Below are 23,604 nucleotides of genomic sequence, written 5' to 3'. Positions count from 1 at the left end.
AGACTAGACGTCATGTTGGGGAGATCTAAAATCGAAAATACTATGTAAATAATCCATTACCTTTGATTCTCTTCATCAGATGTCACTTCCAGGTATCACAGGTCCATAACGAATGTAGTTTTGTTCAAAAAAGCTCATCATTTATGTCCAAAAATCTCCGTCTCGTTAGCACATGATGTAAGCCAGCCGGACTTCTCGTCATGAACGAGGGGAAAAAATATATTTCCGTTCGTTCAAACATGTCAAACGTTGTATAGCATAAATCATTAGGGCCTTTTTTAACCAGAACATGAATAATATTCAAGGTGGACGAATGCATAGTCTTTTATAACGTATTGGAACGAGGGTACCCAACATGAAGTAGCGCCAGGTGTCTAATGGGACATCACCGTTCCATGGCTCTTGTTCGGTCAGATCTCCCTCCAGAAGACTCAAAACACTTTGTAAAGGCTGGTGACATCTAGTGGAAGCAATAGGAAGTGCCAAAATATTCCTAAACCCCTGTGTTTTTCAATGGGATAGGTTTAAAGTCAATACAACACATCAGGTATCCACTTCCTGTCAGAAAATGTCTCAGGGTTTTGCCTGCCAAATGAGTTCTGTTATACTCACAGACACCATTCAAACAGTTTTGGAAACTTTAGAGTGTTTTCTATCCATATATAATAAGTATATGCATATTCTAGTTACTGGGTAGGATTAGTAACCAGATTAAATCGGGTACATTTTTTTTATCCAGACGTGCAAATGCTGCCCCCTAGACCCAACAGGTTAACAAGGCACATTTTTTACATTTTACATTTTAGTCATTTAGCAGACGCTCTTATCCAGAGCGACTTACAGTAGTGAATGCATACATTTCATTTCATGCATTTAAAAAAATATAAATTGTACTGGCCCCCCGTGGGAAAATGCATTCCAGGTGACTACCTCATGAAGCTGGTTGAAAGAATGCCAAGGGTGTGCAAAGCTGTCATCAAGGCAAAGGGTGGCTACTTTGAAAAATCTCAAATATATTTAGATTTGTTTAACACTTTTTTGGTTACTACATGATTCCATATGTGTTATTTCATAGTTTTGATGTCTTCACTATTACTCTACAATGTAGAAAATAACAAAAATAAAGAAAAACCCTTGAATGAGTAAGTGTGTCCAAACGTTTGAATGGTACTGTATATGTTCTGTTACTCCTGTTAGAAGAATGGCAAATGAATCGAGCAGTCCTGACCTAAGGATCAAAGGTCAGAGAGGACTCACGGATAAAAGAGAGGATGGGTCAAAGAGAGCAGAGAGCACCAAGGAGAGGTGCAATATTGTACTCCATAAAGAAATGGAGAGGAGGTGGGAGGAGAGAGAGACCGAGAATCAGCTTCTAAAAGATAAGCTCTGCCGGATGGAGGAGGAAGAAGCAGAGCAGGCTCAGGAGGCCGTGCAAAGCCTTCTGGAGAGGTGCAAAAATAAGGTCAAGAAAGAGCGAGAGCAAAGGACTCAGCTGGTTGAGAGGGCCAGGACCATGATCCAGGAGGAGACCAACAGAAGAACAGAGTTGGAGGAAGAGCTAGGGAAGATGAAAGAAGGACAGTTGGAGAAACTCAAACAAATCAAAAGGAAGATAGAGATGCGCCTTAGAAAGAATATGGAAGAGGAGTTTGAAGGACGACTACAGGAAGCTATTCAAGAGACTGAGAGGAAGAAAAATGCTGAAATTGAGTGTTTCAAGGCCATATGCAGGGAGGATCAAAACCTGAAAGACCGTGATCTCCAGCTGAGACAGACGAGGATCATGAAAGCTGGTAGAGAGCATCAACAACAGTTTGAGATGCTAAGATGGCAGGCAAGGCAGACATTACCAAGATGATATATGACGTTATATGATGACAATAACAATGGTAATGACTTTACATGAGTATTACGATGATTATTATTGAATAGCAGAATAGTGTTCGTAATTGCAATTGTTGTTAATTTAGTATTAACATTTTGAATTACAGAAAGCGAATGAGAGAATGAGAGCCCAGAGCCTGACAGAGCTACAGATGGAGGGTGATCAGGCTGCGCCGGAGCCCCGAGGACTCATCGTGTGCAAGCCCAGGCCCCAGGCCGACCTCACACCACAGTCCTGGCTCCAGACCCAGACTGACCAAGCTCCGGAGCCCAACCAGGATTCAGAGCCTGAGATGGCTGCCAAGGCTCAATGTATAGTGATGGACATCGAGCTTGATGACAACGAATGGATCGATGTTGATGTTGTCTACAAGGGGAGGATTGTCCCTTCATCGGAGATCGAAGAGGCCAAGCAGAGGCTCCTCACGGAGGCAGAGGAAGCCGAGCAGAGGGCTCAGGCCGGGAAAGCTGAGCAGAAGGCTCAGGCCGAGAAAGCTGAGCAGAAGGCTCAGGCCGAGAAAGCTGAGCAGAAGGCTCAGGCCGAGAAAGCTGAGCAGAAGGCTCAGGCCGAGAAAGCTGAGCAGAAGGCTCAGGCCGAGAAAGCTGAGCAGAAGGCTCAGGCCGAGAAAGCTGAGCAGAAGGCTCAGGCCGAGAAAGCTGAGCAGAAGGCTCAGGCCGAGGCCTTTGAGATCGAACGTCAGAAGATCATTGCGGAACTGAAGAAGAACCACAAACAGTTCCTGGTGGATGAAGATGAAGCGAGAGAGGAAGAAGAGGAGGAAGAAGAGGAGGAGCCAGAGGGCTCAGATTGCTCCAGCCTCCAGACCGAGACCAGTGACGAAGAGGAGAAGGACTTCCAAGATGAGGCAGAAAAAAAAGCGTTCATCAAAAACAGCAAGTGCAGAAGGGCGGTGTACTGGCTGAACAAAATAGTAAGACAAAACCACGAGACAAAGATCAAGAAGACCTTCGTAAACGAGGAAAAGAAAGGGGACCAGTTGGTCATCAAAGGCAATTTAGACACAGGCATGACCTGTGCTATGTTTGAGCAGAAAAAAAGGGCCAAGCTGCTGAGGGCAATGGAGGAACGAAAGAAGGTAGAGGAGGAATGGTTAAGGAGCCAAAGGGAAAAGTCCCAGAAGAAGCAGGCCAAGAGGCAACAGAAGATGGAGAAATCCAACACCCAACCCTATCCAAAACAGGTACAATTCTCAAGGTTTGACCTCCTGTTGAATAAGTGTGCGTCATTTGAGCATTTCACATATTATTACAAAGTAGATTCTCTTGAAGGGTGCAAATTAACTGCCAGAATCAGACAACATGAAGGTAAATGTAGCGCTGAAACTTCTGAGGTAGTGAAATTGGTTAAGGTTTATTTGAAACCAATGTAAAAAAAAAAAAAAATGGTGCATTAGGGAACCTCAAAACAGTTATGGGTTTTGTAGCTCAGAATTAGTCCCCGAAGTTAGCACTAATGACATTAATATCTTGAAAGAGCTAATAATGCAGACAGAAAGTTCCATCCTGATTAGACTAATGTCCATTTTCTCTTCTCCTATTGTCCTCTATTGGGGGTGAAAGTCTGCCAGACAGAAACTTTTCTTCTAACTGCAGATGCCAGATCACTTCTCCCCTCCCGCCCCTCCTTCAAGCCTTCCTTTTTTTACATCCCTCCTCCTTTCTCACGTCACTGAACATTTGAACAACCTGAGTGAGCGCCACACACACACACACACAACCCCTAATTTCTTTACTTTTTCTACTTTGACTAATAAAGTCTATGTACCTAAATACTTTTTTGATTCAATGCCTCTATTTTTAGAAAAATAATTACATGTGTATATAACCAATACATGTCAAAGTTCAAACATAACTAACATGAATGATTCTGAGATACTCCGTGTTACACTGATAACATGTCATTTAAGTATGTTTTGAAAATTCATACTGTAGTTACTGTACCATTCTCTGGATGATGATTGACAGGACTGCTATGTTATTGTCAGGGTTATACATGCGTCCGTAGACTGAAATCTGTACTTTTAAAAAAGGGACTGCAAACTGCTTGACTAGTCAGCATTATTTTAGGGTCTGGGTTGATCTCATAACTGTAAACCCTCAATGATTATTTTGGCATCTAAACTTAGTCATGAGACAATATAACATATGCAAGTGACAGCATAAGTGTGTGTGTGTGTGTGTGTGTGTTGAATATTGATATGCCACTTTGTGCCAAAAGAAATACTCTGAGACCCTCCAGCTTCCAGTTCCAGTACTTCCATAGTCATTCGGTTGGGTGGAGTCGTGTGTGTGTGTGTGTGTGTGTGTCGTGAGTCGTGTGTGTGTGTAACAGTTAGTCATCCATCCACTAGAGGGCGTGAGTGAACAGCATGGTGAAATCTGACATGTCTCGTTTTTGTCTAGCAGTTCAAAACGCACCGAACAAAAGACAGTAATCATCATGCTGGTTGACCAAAATAACACAGTTAGCGCCCACATAACAGTCAGCTTCCAACTTGGCGCAAGCGAGCGCAAAAGATATCCGCTTTACTCAGTGTAAGCAAGCGTCGGAGAGGGGTTTTGTACTAGATCTGTGATGTTATGGCTTAACATGCTGCATTTTGTTAATCCTCCTGGGAATGGGATGCAGTCATTATAGCACACTCAACGTGGATAAATAACAGATAGTTCCTATGCGCTGTAACCGAAGTGGTCAACTCAGGTCAAGGGATCATACGAGGTGAACAGAGAACACAAGGGAGAACAGAGATGCTTCAACAACTGTGTACATCATGGCGGTTGTCTAAACATTTGAGTTTCGTTGTACCATGACCTAGGCCCAAAACAGGTTTTTGAAGCACACAACATTGTTCAGTCAGGTGAATTGAGGTTAGATGAAACTAAACAAAAGCTTATTGTTTACAACACACAGGTGGCTGGGTGCATGTACCTCAGTCTCTGTGTTCATCTTCCAATGCAAATCTTCATTGGAATAGTTCATTACACATTGACGTGTGAAAATTTCCCCTTATCCATAAACACACTTACCTAATCCTTCTTAAATACACAAAACGTGTTATTCAACAGACGCACATGATCTCAAGGTTTATCTTACAGTATGTACTGTACCAATTTACTTACACAAACACACACGGGCACACACACACACACACACACACACACACACGGAACACACACCCACCCACCCACTCGGGCAGGTAGGCACAAACAAGTGTAAACTAGGCTGTGGTGGAGGCATGTTAGATTACAGTTGATCTGAAATGCAGTCAAGGTATAATCAGCAAAGCAGATCAGACCTCAGATGTAGGATTAGCTCAGAATGTTCAGCCGTCTATTTACACTTTCATTTCTAAATCCAACACACACCACTCCACACTGTTAGTATCTAAACAGTTACTTTCCCTCCATGAAATACAGCAAGATAGTAATATCAATATGTTTTAGTTTGATTTCCTTCTCGGTTGGTATGTGGAATTGGAGACAAGTGGGAGTGGAGTTGCTGTGTGGGAGATTGACCATCATTCTAAGATTAAAAATAAATAAAAAAATAAACTTTTAAGTCTAAATAAAACATACTAAAAAGTACATTTGAATGACACGAAGTGGCAGTGTTTTTACAACTAATGCCGGTTTGCCTGAGGCTGATGCCGTGCAGGTGTTTGTACACATGCATATATAGACACTCTCATTCAAATAAACACATAAGAATACACACATACATGTAATAGTGCCAGACATGCACACATGCATATACACACACTCTCATTCAAATAAACACATATAAGAACACACACATACGTGTAATAGTGCCAGACATGCACACACACACACATATACAGTTGGCATTACTGTTATAGTTTTAGTTCTCCTTGATGTCCTTTGTTTTACATTTATTTTGTATTGTTGTTTGCTGTTTTCTTCCGTCTTTTACTTTTTTCTCTTTAGTTCATTCTCTTGGTTGTTGGTGCATTGGGGGGTTCTTGGGGGTGGGGAATGGAATTCATTGTATTTTTTATTTATCTTCCTGGGGGGGCTGTGGGAGGGGTCTCAAATGGTGGAGGGACTGCTATTGGGGAACTGTGGGGGGGGACTTGGAGGGTTCGGGTTCATGTTTTTTGGCCTGGTGGTAGATCAGTCAACATGCCCTTGAGCAGGGAATTGACCCTGGATGCGTGTCGCTCTGAATGGGAATCTGTTGGATGACAGGTATGATGTAGTTGTTGAGCAACTGCACTGCAAGTAAACAGTATGTTTCGAATATTCAATAAATAAATAAATGTAAAAAAAATAAAACACACTTACCTAATCCTTCTTAAATACACAAAACGTGTTATTCAACAGACGCACATGATCTCAAGGTTTATCTTACAGTATGTACTGTACCAATTTACTTACACAAACACACACACACAGGTACACACACAGGTACACACACACACACATACATACACACACACACACACACACTGACACGGGCACACACACCCACCCACTCGGGCAGGTAGGCACAAACAAGTGTAAACTAGGCTGTGGTGGAGGCATGTTAGATTACAGTTGATCTGAAATGCAGTCAAGGTATAATCAGCAAAGCAGATCAGACCTCAGATGTAGGATTAGCTCAGAATGTTCAGCCGTCTATTTACACTTTCATTTCTAAATCCAACACACACCACTCCACACTGTTAGTATCTAAACAGTTACTTTCCCCAAAAGAAATACAGCAAGATAGTAATATCATTATGTTTTAGTTTGATTTCCTTCTTGATCACCGGTTATCGTTTAGCGCCCTCCTTCTGTTTAATGTCTGCAACTCTTCCCTGGTGGCTCACTGAGGGAGGTCTCCTTTTCCCTTACTCCCTGTAAATCAAGGCTTTCCTCATTCTGAAATCAGACAACCTGCTCCTTCGGGACTACTTTCTCTCATCTATTCAACACATGCTGGTGATGTACACACACACACACACACACACACACACACACACACACACACACACACACACACACACACACAAAAGAAAGAACGATAACGAAAGAGAAAGAACGAAAGAGAGAAAGAAAGAACGAGAGAGAGAGAATGAGAGAGAATGCAAGAGAGAGAACGCGAGAGAGAGAATGAGAGAGAATGCGAGAGAGAGAACGCGAGAGAGAGAGAGAACGAGAGAGCGAGAACGAGAGAGAGAACGAGAGAGAGAGCGAGAGAGCGAGAGAGAACGAGAGAGAGAGAGAGAACGAGAGAGAGAGAGAGAGAGAACGAGAGAGAGAGAGAGAGAGAACGAGAGAGAGAGGACTTGTTTTCCTCACCTCTAGTCCTCATGGGAGGAAGCAAACTTTCTGGAGTGAAGTGTTTTAGTGTTTCCTTCTCTCCTTGCTTCTCTGTCATATTAATGCTCATGGGACAAGAGCATGCAGACCAACAATGGAAAGGATGGATGTGTAGCAGAGGGCTAAGTTACTGTCGCTCACTGATGCCACCTTCCGAGAGACCTAAAATACTGGACGATCCCAGGCTGGCACTAATGTCGGTGGCTTAATGGGTATGCTGTATGGTTGGGAACACTGGTTTGAATCGACCGTGGCAGAGAAGGATCCTGTTACAAATGGTTGAATGGATAATGGGGTGGGGTAGTGGTTGGAGTCGTGCCTGAATACACTGACCTATTTGGTGCAAACGTATACGAGTCAGCATATTTCAACAAAAACGTTCATCACGAATTTTAACGAATGAATACAGAGGCAATCCACACCCCAATGGGGTTATGGTATCCGTTCATCAAATACAGTGGAGAAATGGTGTCAGTGGAGATGTCATTTACAGCACACATCAAAACTATTACGTGGACTAAAGCCCACGGTGAAATCAGTTCTTTCTGCTTCGACGGAAAAGTCAACATTCCTCTGAATGTGGAACACCACTTCGGATTTTATGTTACACCTCTCATTTTCCAATCTTACGGATTTACCTCACCGAGGCATACTTTTGCTAAAACATTTCCAAGTTCACAGGGAAATTCCAGCTCATGCGAAACCCGCGCACGTACAATGTATCGTTTTACATCTCTGAGCCGGTTAAAGAGGCTCGAATGAAAAATCAAACCAGGCACCATGGCCAGCAACCAAAACCCACAAACGTCAAAGAGGGAATTGTGAGAGAAAATACTGAGTAGTAAGTATGGGTTCTCTCTATGGTTGAATGAATGGTCAGGTAAGATCCTGGACGATTGGGAAGTCATCTTTTGGGGGGAGGGGTGGATAGTATAGGAGTGCTCAGGGTTGGTGCTGTGTGGTTAGTTATATAGATTTAGGGACCCTGCCTCTGTTGTTTGTTATCTATAGAGAGGCCCTCCCTTGCATCCTCCAACAACTCAAGCTTGAAGAGAATGTAAAAAGGTGTCTTGTGCATTTCACACATAAATCAACCCATGCACGTTACCACAGATAGCAGGTTCTTCAATTAAGTCAACAAATGTTAAGTCAGAGATACTGTAACAGTCTGCAGCACCCGGCAACACCCTACTAGAATCTGAAGTCAAATGTCTACTGTTGGCTGATGATCTGGTGCTTCTGTCACCAACCAAGGAGGGCCGACAGCAGCACCTAGATCTTCTGCACAGATTCTGTCAGACCTAAATCTCAGTAAGACAAAAATAATGGTGTTCCAAAAAAGATCCAGTTGCCAGGACCATAAACACAAATTCCATCAAGACACCATTGCCCTAGAGCAAACAAAAAAACCGATACATACCTCGGCCTAAACATCAGCGCCACAGGTAACTTCCACAAAGCTGTGAGTGATCTGAGAGACAAGGCAAGAAGGGACTTCTATGCCATCAAAAGAAACATACAATTCGACATACCAATTAGGATCTGGCTAAAAATACTAGAATCAGTTATAGAACCCATTGCCCTTTCTGGTTGTGAGGTCTGGCGTCCGCTCACCAACCAAGAATTCACAAAAATGGGACAAACACCAAATTGAGACACTGCATGCAGAATTCTGCAAAAATATCCTCCGTGTACAATGTAAAACACCAAATAACACATGCAGAGCAGAATTAGGCCGATACCCGCTAATGATCAAAATCCAGAAAAGAGCCGCCAAATTCCCTATAAGAGAGATGAACCTGGAGAAGAGTCCCCTAAGCAAGCTGGTCCTGGGGCTCTGTTCACAAACATAAACAGACCTCACAGAGCCCCAGGACAGCAACACAATTAGACTCAACCAACTCATGAGAAAACAAAAAGATACGTAATTACTTGACACACTGGAAAGAATTTTAAAAAACAACTGAGCAAACTAGAATGCTATTTGGCCCTAAACAGAGAGTACACTGTGGCAGAACACCTGACCACTGTGACTGACCCAAACCTAAGGAAAGCTTTGACTATGTACAGACTCAGTAAGCATAGCCTTGCTATTGAGAATGGCTGCCGTAGGCAGACCTGGCTCTCAAAATGAGGTGGAAACTGAGCTGCACTTCCTGCTAAATGTATGACCATATTAGAGACACATATTTCCCTCAGATTACACAGATCCGAAGTATTTGAAAACAAACACAATTTTTATGAACTCCCCTACCTACCGGGTAAAATACCACAGTTTGCCATCACAGCAGCAATATTTGTGACCTGTTGCCACAAGAAAAGGGCAACCAGTGACCAACGCCATTGTAAATACAACCCATATTTATGTTTATTTATTTTCCCCTTTGTACTTCAACTATTTGCACATTGTTACAAAACTGTATAGACATAATGACATTTGAAATGTCTTTATTCTTTTGGAACTTCTGTGAGTGTAATGTTTACTGTTCATTTGTATTGTTTATTTCACTTTTTTTATTATCTACTTCACCTGCTTTGGCAAATGTTCACATATGTTTCCCATGCCAATAAAGCTGTTAAATTGAATTGATACATTAGAGTGATATAATGACAAGTCTGAGCAGATGCTTCTGATCCTCTACTTGTGAGGTAGTCAAGTACCAACTCCAGCCTAACATGCTAACAAAGACTTTCAGCCTGACTTGCAAATACTGAGCTAGAGCATTGATGTATAGTGTGGGGTCAAGGTCATGGAGTAGGAGGAACTTTCACCTAGAGACACTAATTTAAGGTCAGTTTAGCATTTTCCCACATAATGGATTGAGGGATGGTGCTCACCCTAGACTTGTGCCTACAGGCAACTTTTACCCAGTGCAGGAACTACAGTATGAGACATAGGACTACTTCTGAGGCAGACTTGGGTCATTGATACTTTGCATCAATGAGAATGTGTTCGGTGAAATTACCTGGTAAAATAAAAAAAAAGAATTAAAAAAAAAACAACCATATGACCTCTGTTGAGACAGAGAGAGGGTCATTTCTGTACCCTGATTGGCTAATCTGGGGTTCTGAGCTGTATTTTCATAGGTTTACTATGTTAATGGATCAGTTGCCACGCAAATGACATGTGAGATTGTATACAGAGTTCCTGAAGGTCGCTAATACCATGTCAAGTTAGCCGAGAGCTCTTCTACAGACAGAAATCAGTTACTTGAGAGGGATCTTGCTCTTTTTTTAAATGTCTAATTCTGGATAGCCGCCTTTTGGGCACTCATGACTTTGTCAAGCAATCAAGTACTCCAACCCTAGCCCAATCAAGTACTCCAACCCTAACCCAAACAAGTACTCCAACCCTAACCCAATCCCAATCAAGTACTCCAACCCTAACCCAACCAAGTACTCCAACCCTAACCCAATCAAGTACTCCAACCCTAACCCAATCAAGTACTCCAACCCTAACCCAATCAAGTACTCCAACCCTAGCCCAATCAAGTACTCCAACCCTAACCCAAACAAGTACTCCAACCCTAACCCAATCCCAATCAAGTACTCCAACCCTAACCCAACCAAGTACTCCAACCCTAACCCAACCAAGTACTCCAACCCTAACCCAATCAAGTACTCCAACCCTAACCCAATCAAGTACTCCAACCCTAACCCAACCAAGTACTCCAACCCTAACCCAATCAAGTACTCCAACCCTAACCCAATCAAGTACTCCAACACTAACCCAATCAAGTACTCCAACCCTAGCCCAATCAAGTACTCCAACCCTAACCCAAACAAGTACTCCAACCCTAACCCAATCCCAATCAAGTACTCCAACCCTAACCCAACCAAGTACTCCAACCCTAACCCAACCAAGTACTCCAACCCTAACCCAATCAAGTACTCCAACCCTAACCCAATCAAGTACTCCAACCCTAACCCAATCAAGTACTCCAACCCTAACCCAACCAAGTACTCCAACCCAAACCAAGTAACCAATGGATTTCAGGACCAAAAAAAGCGAAGAAATGCAAAGCACTGACTCGACTACTTCAATTAAATGTGATGGTAACGAATGGTATGTTGTAGAGCTGCGCCATATGGACAAAAATACATATCAATTTAAGTGCAATTTTTTTTTTTATCTATCGTAAGACAACTACCAGTACTTTAAATGTTGTGACTATCATTGTCCCCTTATTTTATTTGAAACATCACTTTCCTCTAGTAAAGGATAGTATTTGTTATTATGGATTTCAGTAAAAATGTCCTTGATAATGGTCGGTTCGGTCAGTATCGATCATTTTCGGTTTATCGTCCCAGCTCTAGTATGTTGTCAGCTACATAAGTCATTCCAGAGTATCATCCTGGTCCTTTAAAATGAAACAGTGCTACAGTTTCAAGATGTCATTTATCATTGGAAGATGAGAAAACATATTCACTCATTTAGGTATTCATGGAATACATTTTTTATATGATTGCAATTTCTAAGAGTACCGTGTCTAGCAAAAAAAAAAAAAGCACAATTATCGAGAGGAAGACATGCATGATATAATGAGTGTGTGAGCAGCCATTGTACAATCGTTTTCTCAGCAGGATTTGCTTGACTGATGGGTGTGAGTGTGTGGATGAGTGTGTGTTAAAAGCATAGTATGTGTGTACAGTATGTAAGTGTTCTGCTTGAGCGTGGTGTGTGTGTGTGTGTATGTGTGTGTCTAAACCACAACTGGTCTGGAATAACAGAGCACACTCCTTTGTAACAACACTATACCAGCATGGTGTGTGTACGCGTGCATCAAATCAAATTTTATTGGTCACATACACACATTTATATACTGTATTTTATACCATCTATGCCGCTCGGTCATTGCTCATCCATATATTTATATATTCTTATTCCATCCCTTTACTTAGTTTTGTTAGATATTAGGTTTTGTTAGATATTAGTTTTTTTTGTGGAATTTGTTAGATATTACCTGTTAGATACTGCTGCACTGTTGAATCTAGAAGCATAAGCATTTCACTACACTCACAATAACATCTGCTAACCATGTGTATGTGACCAATAACATCTGCTAACCATGTGTATGTGACCAATAACATCTGCTAACCATGTGTATGTGACCAATAACATCTGCTAACCATGTGTATGTGACCAATACAATTGGATTTGGAAGATGTTATTGTGGGTGTAGCAAAATGCTTGTGTTCCTAGCTCCAACAGTGCAGCAGTATCTAACTAAATGCTTGTGTTCCTAGCTCCAACAGTGCAGCAGTATCTAACTAAATGCTTGTGTTCCTAGCTACAACAGTGCAGTAGTATCTAACTAAATGCTTGTGTTCCTAGCTACAACAGTGCAGTAGTATCTAACTAAATGCTTGTGTTCCTAGCTCCAACAGTGCAGCAGTATCTAACTAAATGCTTGTGTTCCTAGCTCCAACAGTGCAGCAGTATCTAACTAAATGCTTGTGTTCCTAGCTCCAACAGTAGTATCTAACTAAATGCTTGTGTTCCTAGCTCCAACAGTAGTATCTAACTAAATGCTTGTGTTCCTAGCTCCAACAGTAGTATCTAACTAAATGCTTGTGTTACTACTGCACTGTTGGAGCTAGGATCTAACAATTCACAACAATACACACATCTAAAAGTAAAAGAATGGAATTAAGAAATATATAACTATTAGGTTGAGCAATGTCGGAGTGGCATTGACTAAAATACAGTAGATACATATTAGATGAGTAAAGCAGTCTGTAAACACTATTGCGTCTGTGCGTGTTCACCCACTAGTTTATGGCGTTTGCAAAGTTGTCACATTTGGATTATGTTTGATGAATCATTCTGTGCAGTGCATAATGTACACAGTCTCCACATGCAGCGTCCTGTATGGAAGAAGAAAGACATTGTCTGCTTAAGGACCGGCATGATCCTCCAGTCAAGACCCATTGTTATGTAAGGAGATGATCCCGCAGCATTAGACTTAAAGGGTTAATAATAGTCAACCCAGTGACGTCACACCTGGTATCCATGGATTCCTATCTCCACCCACTCATAAGAAGTCATTGATAAAAGTAAAAATGTTCAAGTCAGTTCCATACAGTTGAGAGAACTGGCTGAAACAGAGTGGCATGTGGCTAAATGTGGTCACAAGCCTTGACACGCGAAGAAGAAACACATGCTCGCGCTGCAGTCTCTTTCACACACAAACAAACCTGCTATAAGCCCCCTACGCTGCACTGATCTGACCACGCTAACTGGATTTGCCATTTAAGTGAATGACAGCTCTCCAGCGACGCTCTTTTGGAGTTACTCAAATTGCTTGAGATTGAAGGATTCATCTTAGCATGAGGCCTTCCTACTGCCGACAACCAAATCCTCATAGCCATCTATGAATAGCCCAGCCAATCACCCGACTTGAGACCATATGAAAGACCCTTGTTTACATTGTCAATCTCTTTGGTCCACACAATGCAATGGTTTACAAACATGCCTTAAAATGTGATTTTATGAGCATTGTCATCCTAGACACAACACACAGTAAATCTGAGACTGTCCTTCAGACTGACCTCTCGTTGCCCTTCTGTTTGCGCCTAGCCTTAAGTTTAGACCAATCATGGGACTGGCTTGACAGAGGGGGCGTGCTAATGGGACTTGGACCATCGCGTGACCTGTTTAAGTGGTTGTGAGGAGAAAGCCCACCTGTCACAGGCAAACATCCCAGGACTGCGACACCATCTGCCCGCCAGTGTCCCTCACGCAAGCCTTTTCTACACCCGCGAGTGCATAAATCAGTTTTCATTGTGATATTTCACATAAACAGCCTACTCACTATACACAGAACTGTTATGATTTGACCACCAGCGGTGTATAGAGGGATAATGGCAAATTCTGTATAGGCAACACTTTGACTGAGCTCTTTTGCAATAAAGACATTTCACTGCAACTGTACAGGCAAAACAACAAATACCAAGGTCAATTTGACTGTGCAATGCATGGGAGCGCTTTAAAAGCAGAGAGAATACTTTGTCACGTACCTCCACGATGCTGCGCAGATCCCTCACGTACATGCGCTCCGTCTCGATGATCTCCATGACCACCCGGTCCAAGTAGGTGATCTTGGGGTTGGGTGCCATAGTTATGGCTGCGAAGGGCGATAACGGGGGCGTGTGGCGGGTGCTGGCAGCCCGCGAGGGCGTGGCAGTGTTGTTGTTGTTAAGCTGGTCGAACTTCCCGCCACGAGAGACCAGTCCTTCCCCAGAAGGGTCCGCCGTATCGAGGTGCTGGCGGTCCTGATCGCCGACGCCAACCGGAGGATTCAGCTCCAAGTCGATGTCGTCTCCGGTAGGGGGCACGGTGCCGCCAGGTGGAGGCGGAGCGGGGCTGTCGTCCCGGGACGAACCGGACCCCGAGGACAAGGTGGAGACCAGGCTCACTGGGCGCTGGCCAGCGGAGGGGAAGTCAGAGCAGTCGGAGGGCGTGGCGGAGGGTGCCCGCTCATTACTACTGATGGAGGCGGTGGACAAACGGGGGGATTCTGGAAGGAGAAGAGGACAGGGAGTTAGGGAAAACTTATGTACATTCTGACTGATATTGGTGGAATTCATTGTGATTGGTCATCCAGTGGTGGGAAAAGCTCATCCAACAAATCACATATCGCCCGAGTTCTCTGAAGCAAAATCAAAGATGAGTAAAGAGCTAGGCATCACTTGACCAATCAACTGAACAAGTCCCTCACTGAGAAATAGCAGAGCAAAGATTCCTTGTGATTGCTTCACCAGAAATGGACCATTAATGGACCTTATTGACATCGTACAGCAACTGAAGTTTCCTATCAAGAAGAGAGATATATAGAGGTGTAAATCAGTGCAGTATCCCAATTTGTAAGTCGCTCTGGATAAGAGCGTCTGCTAAATGACGTAAATGTAAATTTATAAGATGGCTACTTGTCCAGGCATATTCTGCAAAATAAAATGTATCCACCTGATTAAATACCGCATGTAAACAAGTTGGCTTCACTCAATTTGTTTTGAGAGCTGCAATTATGATTCACTGGTCAGGAGAAGAACATCTTATGATTCAATGCAGTGCAGAATCCATTGCTCTAATGCCTATCATAACTATTTAATGTGGGATTGAAATGGATTTGTCATTTTTGGTCAATAATCTACACAAAAAAGTGGAAGAAACATTACATTTTATTTTAAAGATGAATGAAAAATAAAACACTAATTTACCTTGATTAAATAAGTATTCACCCCCTGAGTCAATACACGTTAGAAACCCTTTTAGCAGCGATGACAGCTGACTGGATTGTGCAATATTTTCCATGTTTCTTTTTAACATTTTTCAAGCTCTGTCAAGGTGTTGGGGATCATGGCTAGACAGCAATGATCAATTATCAAGTCTTGCCATAGATTTTCAAGCAGATTTAAGTCAAAACTGTAACTTGGCCACTCTGGAACTTTCACTGTCTTCTTGGTAAGACAGCCAGTGTAGATTTGGCCTTGTGTTGTAGGTTTTTGTCCTGCTGAAAGGTTCCTCTCAGTGCCTGGTATGAAGCAGACTGAAGCAGGTTCTCCTCTAGGATTTTGCCTGTGCTTAGCTCCATACCGTTTCTTCTTATCCTGAAAAACTCCCGTCTTTGCCGATGAAAAGTATACCCCTACCATGATGCAGCCACCCCAATGCTTGAAAACAAGGACACAGTTACTTAGTGATGTGGTGTTGGATTTGACCCAATCATAAGCCTTTGCATTTAGGCAAAAAAGTGTATTCCTTTGGTGTGTGTTTTTTTTCTTCCAGAATTACTTTAATGCTTTACAGGATTAATGTTTTGGAATATTTTAATTCTGTGTATTTACATTATTCTTTTCACTGTAATTTAGGTCATTATTGTTGAGTCACTACGATGTTGTTGATCCATCCTCAGTTTTCGACCATCACAGCCCTTGAAGTCTGTAGCTGTTTTAGAATCACCAATGGCTCATGGTAACATCCCTAAGCAGTTTCTTTCCAGTCCTGCAGCTCAGATCAGAAGCAAGACCATCTTTGATGTGGCTGGGTGGTTTAATACATAATCCAAAGAGCATAATTATTAACTTGACCATGCTTAGAGATATTCCATTTCTGATTTGTTACACATCCCTGCCCTTCTTTGAGGCTTTCAAAAAGCTCTCTGGTTTTTATAGCTTGAAATTCAATACTTTACTGAGGAACCTTACATATGTTGTATGTATGGGGCACAGAGGAAGAGGAAGTCATTAAAAAATCATGTCAACCCCTATTATTTCACAGTCCATGTGACTTATTTGAAATGTTTCTCCTGAACTGATTTAGGCAGGGCCTATACAAAGGGGGTGAATAGTTATGCAGACAATATTTTAGTTCTATAATTTGTATTAGTTTGAATAAAAAAATAAAATAAAAAATGTATACTGAATTTTTTGTGTAGATCAATGACAAAAATAATCACTATTGAATCTATTTTAATCCCACTTTGTAACGCAACAAAATGGGAATACTTATGATAGGGGATGAATACTGATATCTACTGTGTATGTGTATATATACACATACATACACACATACAATATATATATACACACACTACACTAAATAAAGTGCATTCTGAAAGTATTCAGACCCCTTGACTTTTTCCACATGTTGTTGCCTTACAGGCTTATTATAAAATGTATTACATTTTACTCAGTACTTTGGCAGCAATTACAGCCTCAAGTCTTCTTGGGTATGACGCTACAAGCTTAACACACCTGTACTTGGGGAGATTCTCCAATTCTTCTGCGCAGATCCTCTCAAGCTCTGTCAGGCTGGATGTATAGCGTTGCTGAACAGCTATTTTAAGGTCTCTCCAGAGATGTTTGATCGGGTTCAAATTCAGGCTCTGGCTGGGCCACTCAAGGACATTCAGAGACTTGTCCTGAAGCCACTCCTGCTTTGTGTGGGCTGTGTGCTCAGACTGGGGTGAAGGTTCACCTTCCAACAGGACAACGATCCTAAGCACACAGCCAAGACAACGCAGGAGTGGCTTCGGGACAAGTCTCTGAATGTCCTTGAGTGGCCCAGCAAGAGCACAGACTTGAACCTGATCAGATATCTCTGGAGAGGCCTAAAAAGAACTGTGCAGTGATGCTCCCCATCCAACCTGAAAGAGCTTGAGAGGATCTACAGAGAAGAATGAGAGAAACTCTCCAAATACAGGTGTGCCAAGCTTGTAGTGTAATACCCAAGAAGACTCGAGGCTGTAATCGCTGCCAAAGGTGCTTCAACAAAGTACTGAGTAAAGGGTCTGAATACTTATGTAAATATGATTTCAGTTTTAATAGATTTGCAAAAATGTCTAAAAACCTGTTTTTGCTTTGTTATTATGGGGTATGTAGATTATTTTCCTCGTCAAACTTTAATCCATTTTAGAATAAGGCTGTAATGTAACAAAATGTGGAAAAAGTCAAGGGGTCTAAATACTTTCCCAATGCACTGTACACTACATTAAATAAACTATGAGTATTAATATTTATGATATCAACTGTATATACTACATACAATACAAGTACTGAGATACAGCAGAGTACCAAAACTGTTCACGAAATGACAGCGGAATGTGACACCGTGTTCTGCTTTTGATGTACTGTTGCTCATGAGGAAATGACTGACTGAGCAATTTATGATCGATTAAATCTACAATAGCGGTTTCCTTTTTCTGGCTTCTCCCTGAAGCCTGACCCATTCAGCATAAATTCAGATGGTCTTATTCATGTTGATTTTTCTCTTTTCCAAAATTTAACCAACGGATTAGCTAACCATACTTTTGGAATAACGGATAGATTTTCTTTCAGCATTAAAGCTGTGAGTGAAATCTCCTGGGAACTGGAGAAGGGACATGTTTTAGGTGTGTACCAGAACAAAAGGACCGACCCCACATTTGAACAGCCTGGTCATGCTGAAGATGGCCTTAAAAAAGTTAAGCTGGACCTAAAAGGGCAACTCAGCCTCAAGTATTACAAAGGACCTCTGTTAGGTCATCCTAAAATGTGCCTGAATTAAAACACCACATTCTCTGGAAAATCCAGAAATCCAGTCATTTCCTTCTGGATCAGTGGGAGCTTTTCCATTCTCAACTAAGGAATTTTGTGTTAACATTGGGACAGAAACAGTTGGTGGAAAAGTCATGGTGGACTTGGGAGACTGAGCTGCCCACTTCACTTGACGAGCTGAGAGTTTGAGCAGCGGTCATTTTACAGAATGGCCACGCTCTGAGGTCGATCTTGAGGCATCGGGTCCTCAGTACCACATAAAGTCTACAGATACTAACAAGGCCATAGTGGTAAAGACAGCGCTGCTCTGACAATACAGTATACGACTTCAGCTTCCAATAAAGGTTGAAGGAAACATTTAACAGATGATCTCTCAATGACCATATTGGGCCTGTCCATGTATGCGCTGTATATCATATTTTGATTACATTGTATAGTTCCAGTAGACAGGCACATAAATATACATATGCCAAAGCAAATAAGGAAACATATAGGTAATGACTGCTTTGTTATTTTCCAACGCAAATGACATTGCATGAGTTCATCACTTTGAACGCCGCAGCAGCTGGAAAGCACCCTCAGGTTTCGTTTGCGTGACTAGTTGCTTGGTAACTATCATTTCATAACTGAACAGAGGGAAATGTATGCCACAGTTTTAGAATATAAGCAAATCATTTACCATGACATGACCCATTTTGTTCACTCCACAGGATTTGAGCCCATGTCATCAAATAGTTACATAATTGATGCATGATTATGTCATTGCAAATACAAGAGTGCTTCCTGAGAAAAAAATTAAGAGAAATTACAGAATTACTACACACCCTGTGAGGTGTCATACATTCCCAAACGACATAAGCAACCTAAAATATCAACATTTGCAAACTCATGCCAGAACGTCACACCATCAAAGCATTAGTGACCTCTAAATAGGATTTGCAGAGATGATGCAATTAAGTAAAGTGCTGCCATTCCAAAGAGCACAAAACATCTGTCACGAACTAAAACATTAGAACAACATACTGTAAATCATGTCAGTTTGAACCGCTGGAAAATTCATTGAAGACAGCTGACAAAAAACAAAGACACTGTAGCTTCCTTAAAACACCAGCAGGCAAACACACAAGACATTCCACAGCTGTTAACAAGGGTCAGACATAAATTGGTTTCTGGTGGAAGACTGTTCTTGGACCATAACATGTTTCTGCATGTTGACTCCCCGATGAGCCAAGAGGAAACAGGATATGACTAAGGGGAAGATAATTTATTGACATAGTAAGCTTTATTGATAAGCGTACTATGTCACAGAAGCACAAACAATATATTTTTTTATTTTATTTAGCCTTTATTTAACTAGGCAAGTCAGTTAAGAACAAATTCGTATTTACAATGACGGCCTATAATATACAGTAGACACTAGCATACCATTTAATAGCAATGCATTGTGGGTATGTATTCCAAGTTGTGTGTCAGTGTGGACATTGGAACAGAGAATCATAAAATCAGCCTATAGGGAACATGACTGAGCGAATTATAACTTCGTATTTGATCTGAAATGACCTGCCTACTTGGAGAACTGGCTATGAACAAATCAATCGCGGTCAGGAACATGGTCACAAACAGTCAATGCGTGATATACGATACCAAATAGGGATGCACGACAAATCGGTGAACATGTTAATGTAACGATTTTTTTTAAAACGATGTCAATGCTACCGTGCATACCTATATAACGTAGGTACATGCCGTAATGACGCCAGGTAAAATGTTGCGCTACACGTGCAACACAGCATTCCTAACCTAGCCCACAATGTCAGCTGTGTGGATCGAACAGTCATTTGAAAGAGTAAGAACTTTTCAGTGAGACAACTGAAAGGCCACGTCCATTAAAGCCAACATAAAGGAATTCATTGCCCTTGACCGTTCTGTCGTGGGTGATGTTGGCTTTCGTCGACTGGTCGAGCACCGGTACACACTACCAAGTGCGCTATTTTGCAGATGTTGCCCTACCTGTGTAACACAGTAATAGCGTCACTGCTATTAGCTTCACGACATACATACTATGGAACGCCGTTTGGGTCTTTACGTGTCAAAAAAGATACAGTAGCACTGTCAAAGCTGTACAAAACAAAGTCAGCAAACAAGCAAACACCGGCCACGAACGACGTATTTACAATACCACGTTGGTAATAAAGCATCATTTGTTCGACTGCAACTTCTGGGGTAGCTAGCTTTAGCTTGGTACCTAGCTAGCACCAATACAACCAGCCTGAAAACAATGAGCAGTAGAAACTCCAGTCATTTTCATTATTCTTAGCAATGATTTAGGAATCCTTGCGAGTAAGTATTAGCTAGGTTGCCAGTTGTTGTTCGCCTCTTGAAATTGAACTTCAGTTCATGAAAATAAATAGCTAGCCAGCTACTTAACCCTGTTCCCCAAAGCTAACGTCTTTGGCAGCCAGCTAGCTAAATCTGGCTAGTGACGCTCGACCGGACTGTGTTATGTGTTGTGAAGCTAGCAACAATAAGGATTATGCACAATAGTGGAATTTGCGGCTTGCCCTCAAAATAAAAGTATGTCATTGACAGTGTTGCAAATTAATACAAATAGTAGAATTATGCCATACTTTCTTTTGAAGGCTAACCGCAAAGTCCACTATTGTGGCTAATCCTTATTGTGGCTAGCTTCACAAAGATGGGTCCGACCACCATTAATCAAATAAGAACTGTCTTGTGAATGAGGGTTATTTTAGATGACACCTAGCTATATAGTTAGCTAGCTAACTATAGCTACTGAAACTAGCTATGTTTTTGGGGAAGAACATTGTTGCATCCATGAGCAAGCTAGCTTTTTTTTTATGACCAGCACTGTAGGTGCGCGAGACAACTTTACCAGCATCATAGCATACGTATCGATGAATCGTTGTGACATATGAAATACGAGTGAGTGTAATCAATGTGTAATAACTACATAAAAAATTCATGAACGCATTAAACTATTATTTGACGTGCAGTCATATTCAAGTCCTGATTGGTCAACAAGCTTATTTGACACGTCAAATAGCGTTATTTGACGTGTATCTTTTTTGACACGCAAAGACCCAAACGGCGTTCCATAGAAATCCTGGTTGAGAATGAAACGACTGAACAAATGAACAATGAAACAGCACAGCAAGTAAGTGAAAGAAATAGGTTTTGACTATGTTTTACTGGTAATGGGGACATACGTAAATGCCAACCAAATAACTTTTTGGTCAGTGTGGTGTGTGTGTGTATGTAACCTTTATTTAACTAGGCAAGTCAGTTAAGAACAAATTGTTATTTACAATGACAGCCCGGAAGATGCTGGGCCAATTGTGCGCTGCCCTATGGGACTCCCAATCACAGCCGGATGTGATACAGCCTGGATTCAAACCAGGGACTGTGGTGATGCCTCAAGCACTGAGATGCAGTGCCTTAGAATGCTGCATCCATGTGTGTGTGTTAACTATTTAACTGTACAAGAACACTTAAAGTTAAATATCGGTATCATTTTGTTTTGGCAAGGAAAATATAAGATATCGGTATCGGCCAAAAATGTCATGTCAGTGCATCACTAATACCAAGACTTACTAAAAACATCTAGGGCCAGTTACCCAGACTCTGCCCAACTCTGCTTAGTCCTGCTTCTTAATCCAAGACTAGTCTAAGTTTTCTTCCACTTGAACACAGAGCATGAAATTGAGTAACGGGAAATCATATCTGTGATGAAGATGAGCCGACAGGAAGATCACAGGACAAACTGGAAAGAGACTGACTTATCTGTTTGTATGAAGGACACAACGTTCCCACGGGAGTGTCAAGCATCAGGATCCATTCTCCTCATGGGTGTTTACCATTAACGCTCAATTAAATCATTGTTAAATCATCCATTCGTGACAAGAGTGCATGATTAGCATTAGCATGTTTTCCCCTATTAGACTGCTCTGCAATGCAGTAGATCAGCTTTTGTAGCTTTTACATCAAGTTTCCACAATAGAATAATAATATGATATGATCCATTCCTGTCTTGGGAGTCAATGGTTAGCGTCATCGCACTATAACCTCATTGTCAGATCATCATTGCACAATAATCATCCATCTACATTATAAGCGAGTATGTTGTGTCATTAGCACGTCTTCTGCATGCCAAATCACTGAGTCAGATGAATTGATTGTAATATGTGGAGACGGATCATACAGAAAACCAAAGATTGATTTGTTGGTTTTTTTATTTTTATTAAGTTTGATTGAGCTAAACAAAATAATTTCTGCATCCTCACATAAACATGCTTGCTATAGCCGAATGCTGATGTTTAGCTGAACCATAGCTATATAGGAGCTCCTATAGGCTTACACTCGCTGCCATATTACGGAGCTGTGAAGGGAACGGCACCTCCATACCTTCAGGCTCTGATCAGGCCCTACACCCAAACAAGGGCACTGCGTTCATCCACCACTGGCCTGCTGGCCCCCCTACCTCTGAGGAAGCACAGTTCCCGCTCAGCCCAGTCAAAACTGTTCGCTGCTCTGGCACCCCAATGGTGGAACAAGCTCCCTCACGACGCCAGGACAGCGGAGTCAATCACCACCTTCCGGAGACACCTGAAACCCCACCTCTTTAAGGAATACCTAGGATAGGATAAAGTAATCCTTCTAACCCCCCCTTAAAATATTTAGATGCACTATTGTAAAGTGGTTGTTCCACTGGATATCATAAGGTGAATGCACCATTTTGTAAGTCGCTCTGGATATGAGCGTCTGCTAAATGACTTAAATGTAAATGTAATATTAAAGTGAGCTTGGAACAAACCAAGCATCATTTCATCAATATCATGGATGTCATTATATGAGGTAAAATCAAATGGGGGGGAGGTTGCTTCTTCCCCCCCCCAAAAAAAATACATGGACATACCTACTAACCAGTCCGGAGACAGTTCTGTAATGCATTTGTACAGTACTGAGCCCGAGTTTCTACCTGGGGGGGGGAATAGACAGAGACATTCAAACATGGAGTCATGCCAAAATATATACCTGTTGAGTTCATCAGCACTTTGCAAATCAGCCTAATGTACAAAAAGGGATGTGGCATTACATTGGTAGACATACCCCTATCAAACATGGAGCAACTTGTGACTATCGGCTAGCAGAGCAACACTAAACTCTTACAGCAGCAGCAATAGCAGAGTGAAGAGATGGGTGTATAGAGAGGAAACAGTGGGCCTCCCTCCTTCTCCCCCTCTCACTCGCTCCCTCTATGCTTCACTCTCCCATTGACTCGTTAAACCCCCTGGTCAAGGTCAGGCCTTGTAGTAGGAGCGA

The 23,604-nt window shown here is 41.9% G+C and overlaps 1 protein-coding gene across 5 annotated transcripts in view; it reads right to left on the bottom strand.

Annotated features, from left to right (window-relative positions):
- plekhg3 (pleckstrin homology and RhoGEF domain containing G3) overlaps positions 1-23,604 on the bottom strand; it is a 130,447-nt gene that overhangs the window by 43,584 nt on the left and 63,259 nt on the right. For all 5 annotated transcript variants that reach the window (XM_014143855.2, XM_045695586.1, XM_014143852.2 and 2 more), the window contains one exon: positions 14,248-14,747. In XM_014143855.2, the coding sequence (XP_013999330.2) occupies positions 14,248-14,747 (500 nt within the window). The remainder of the gene's footprint in view (positions 1-14,247; positions 14,748-23,604) is intronic.

This window comes from Salmo salar, chromosome ssa15 (assembly GCF_905237065.1).
Source record: "Salmo salar chromosome ssa15, Ssal_v3.1, whole genome shotgun sequence".
NCBI classification, from domain to species: Eukaryota; Metazoa; Chordata; class Actinopteri; order Salmoniformes; family Salmonidae; genus Salmo; species Salmo salar.
Note: the sequence above shows the minus strand (reverse complement) of the source record. Positions and strands in the feature narration are given on the sequence as shown.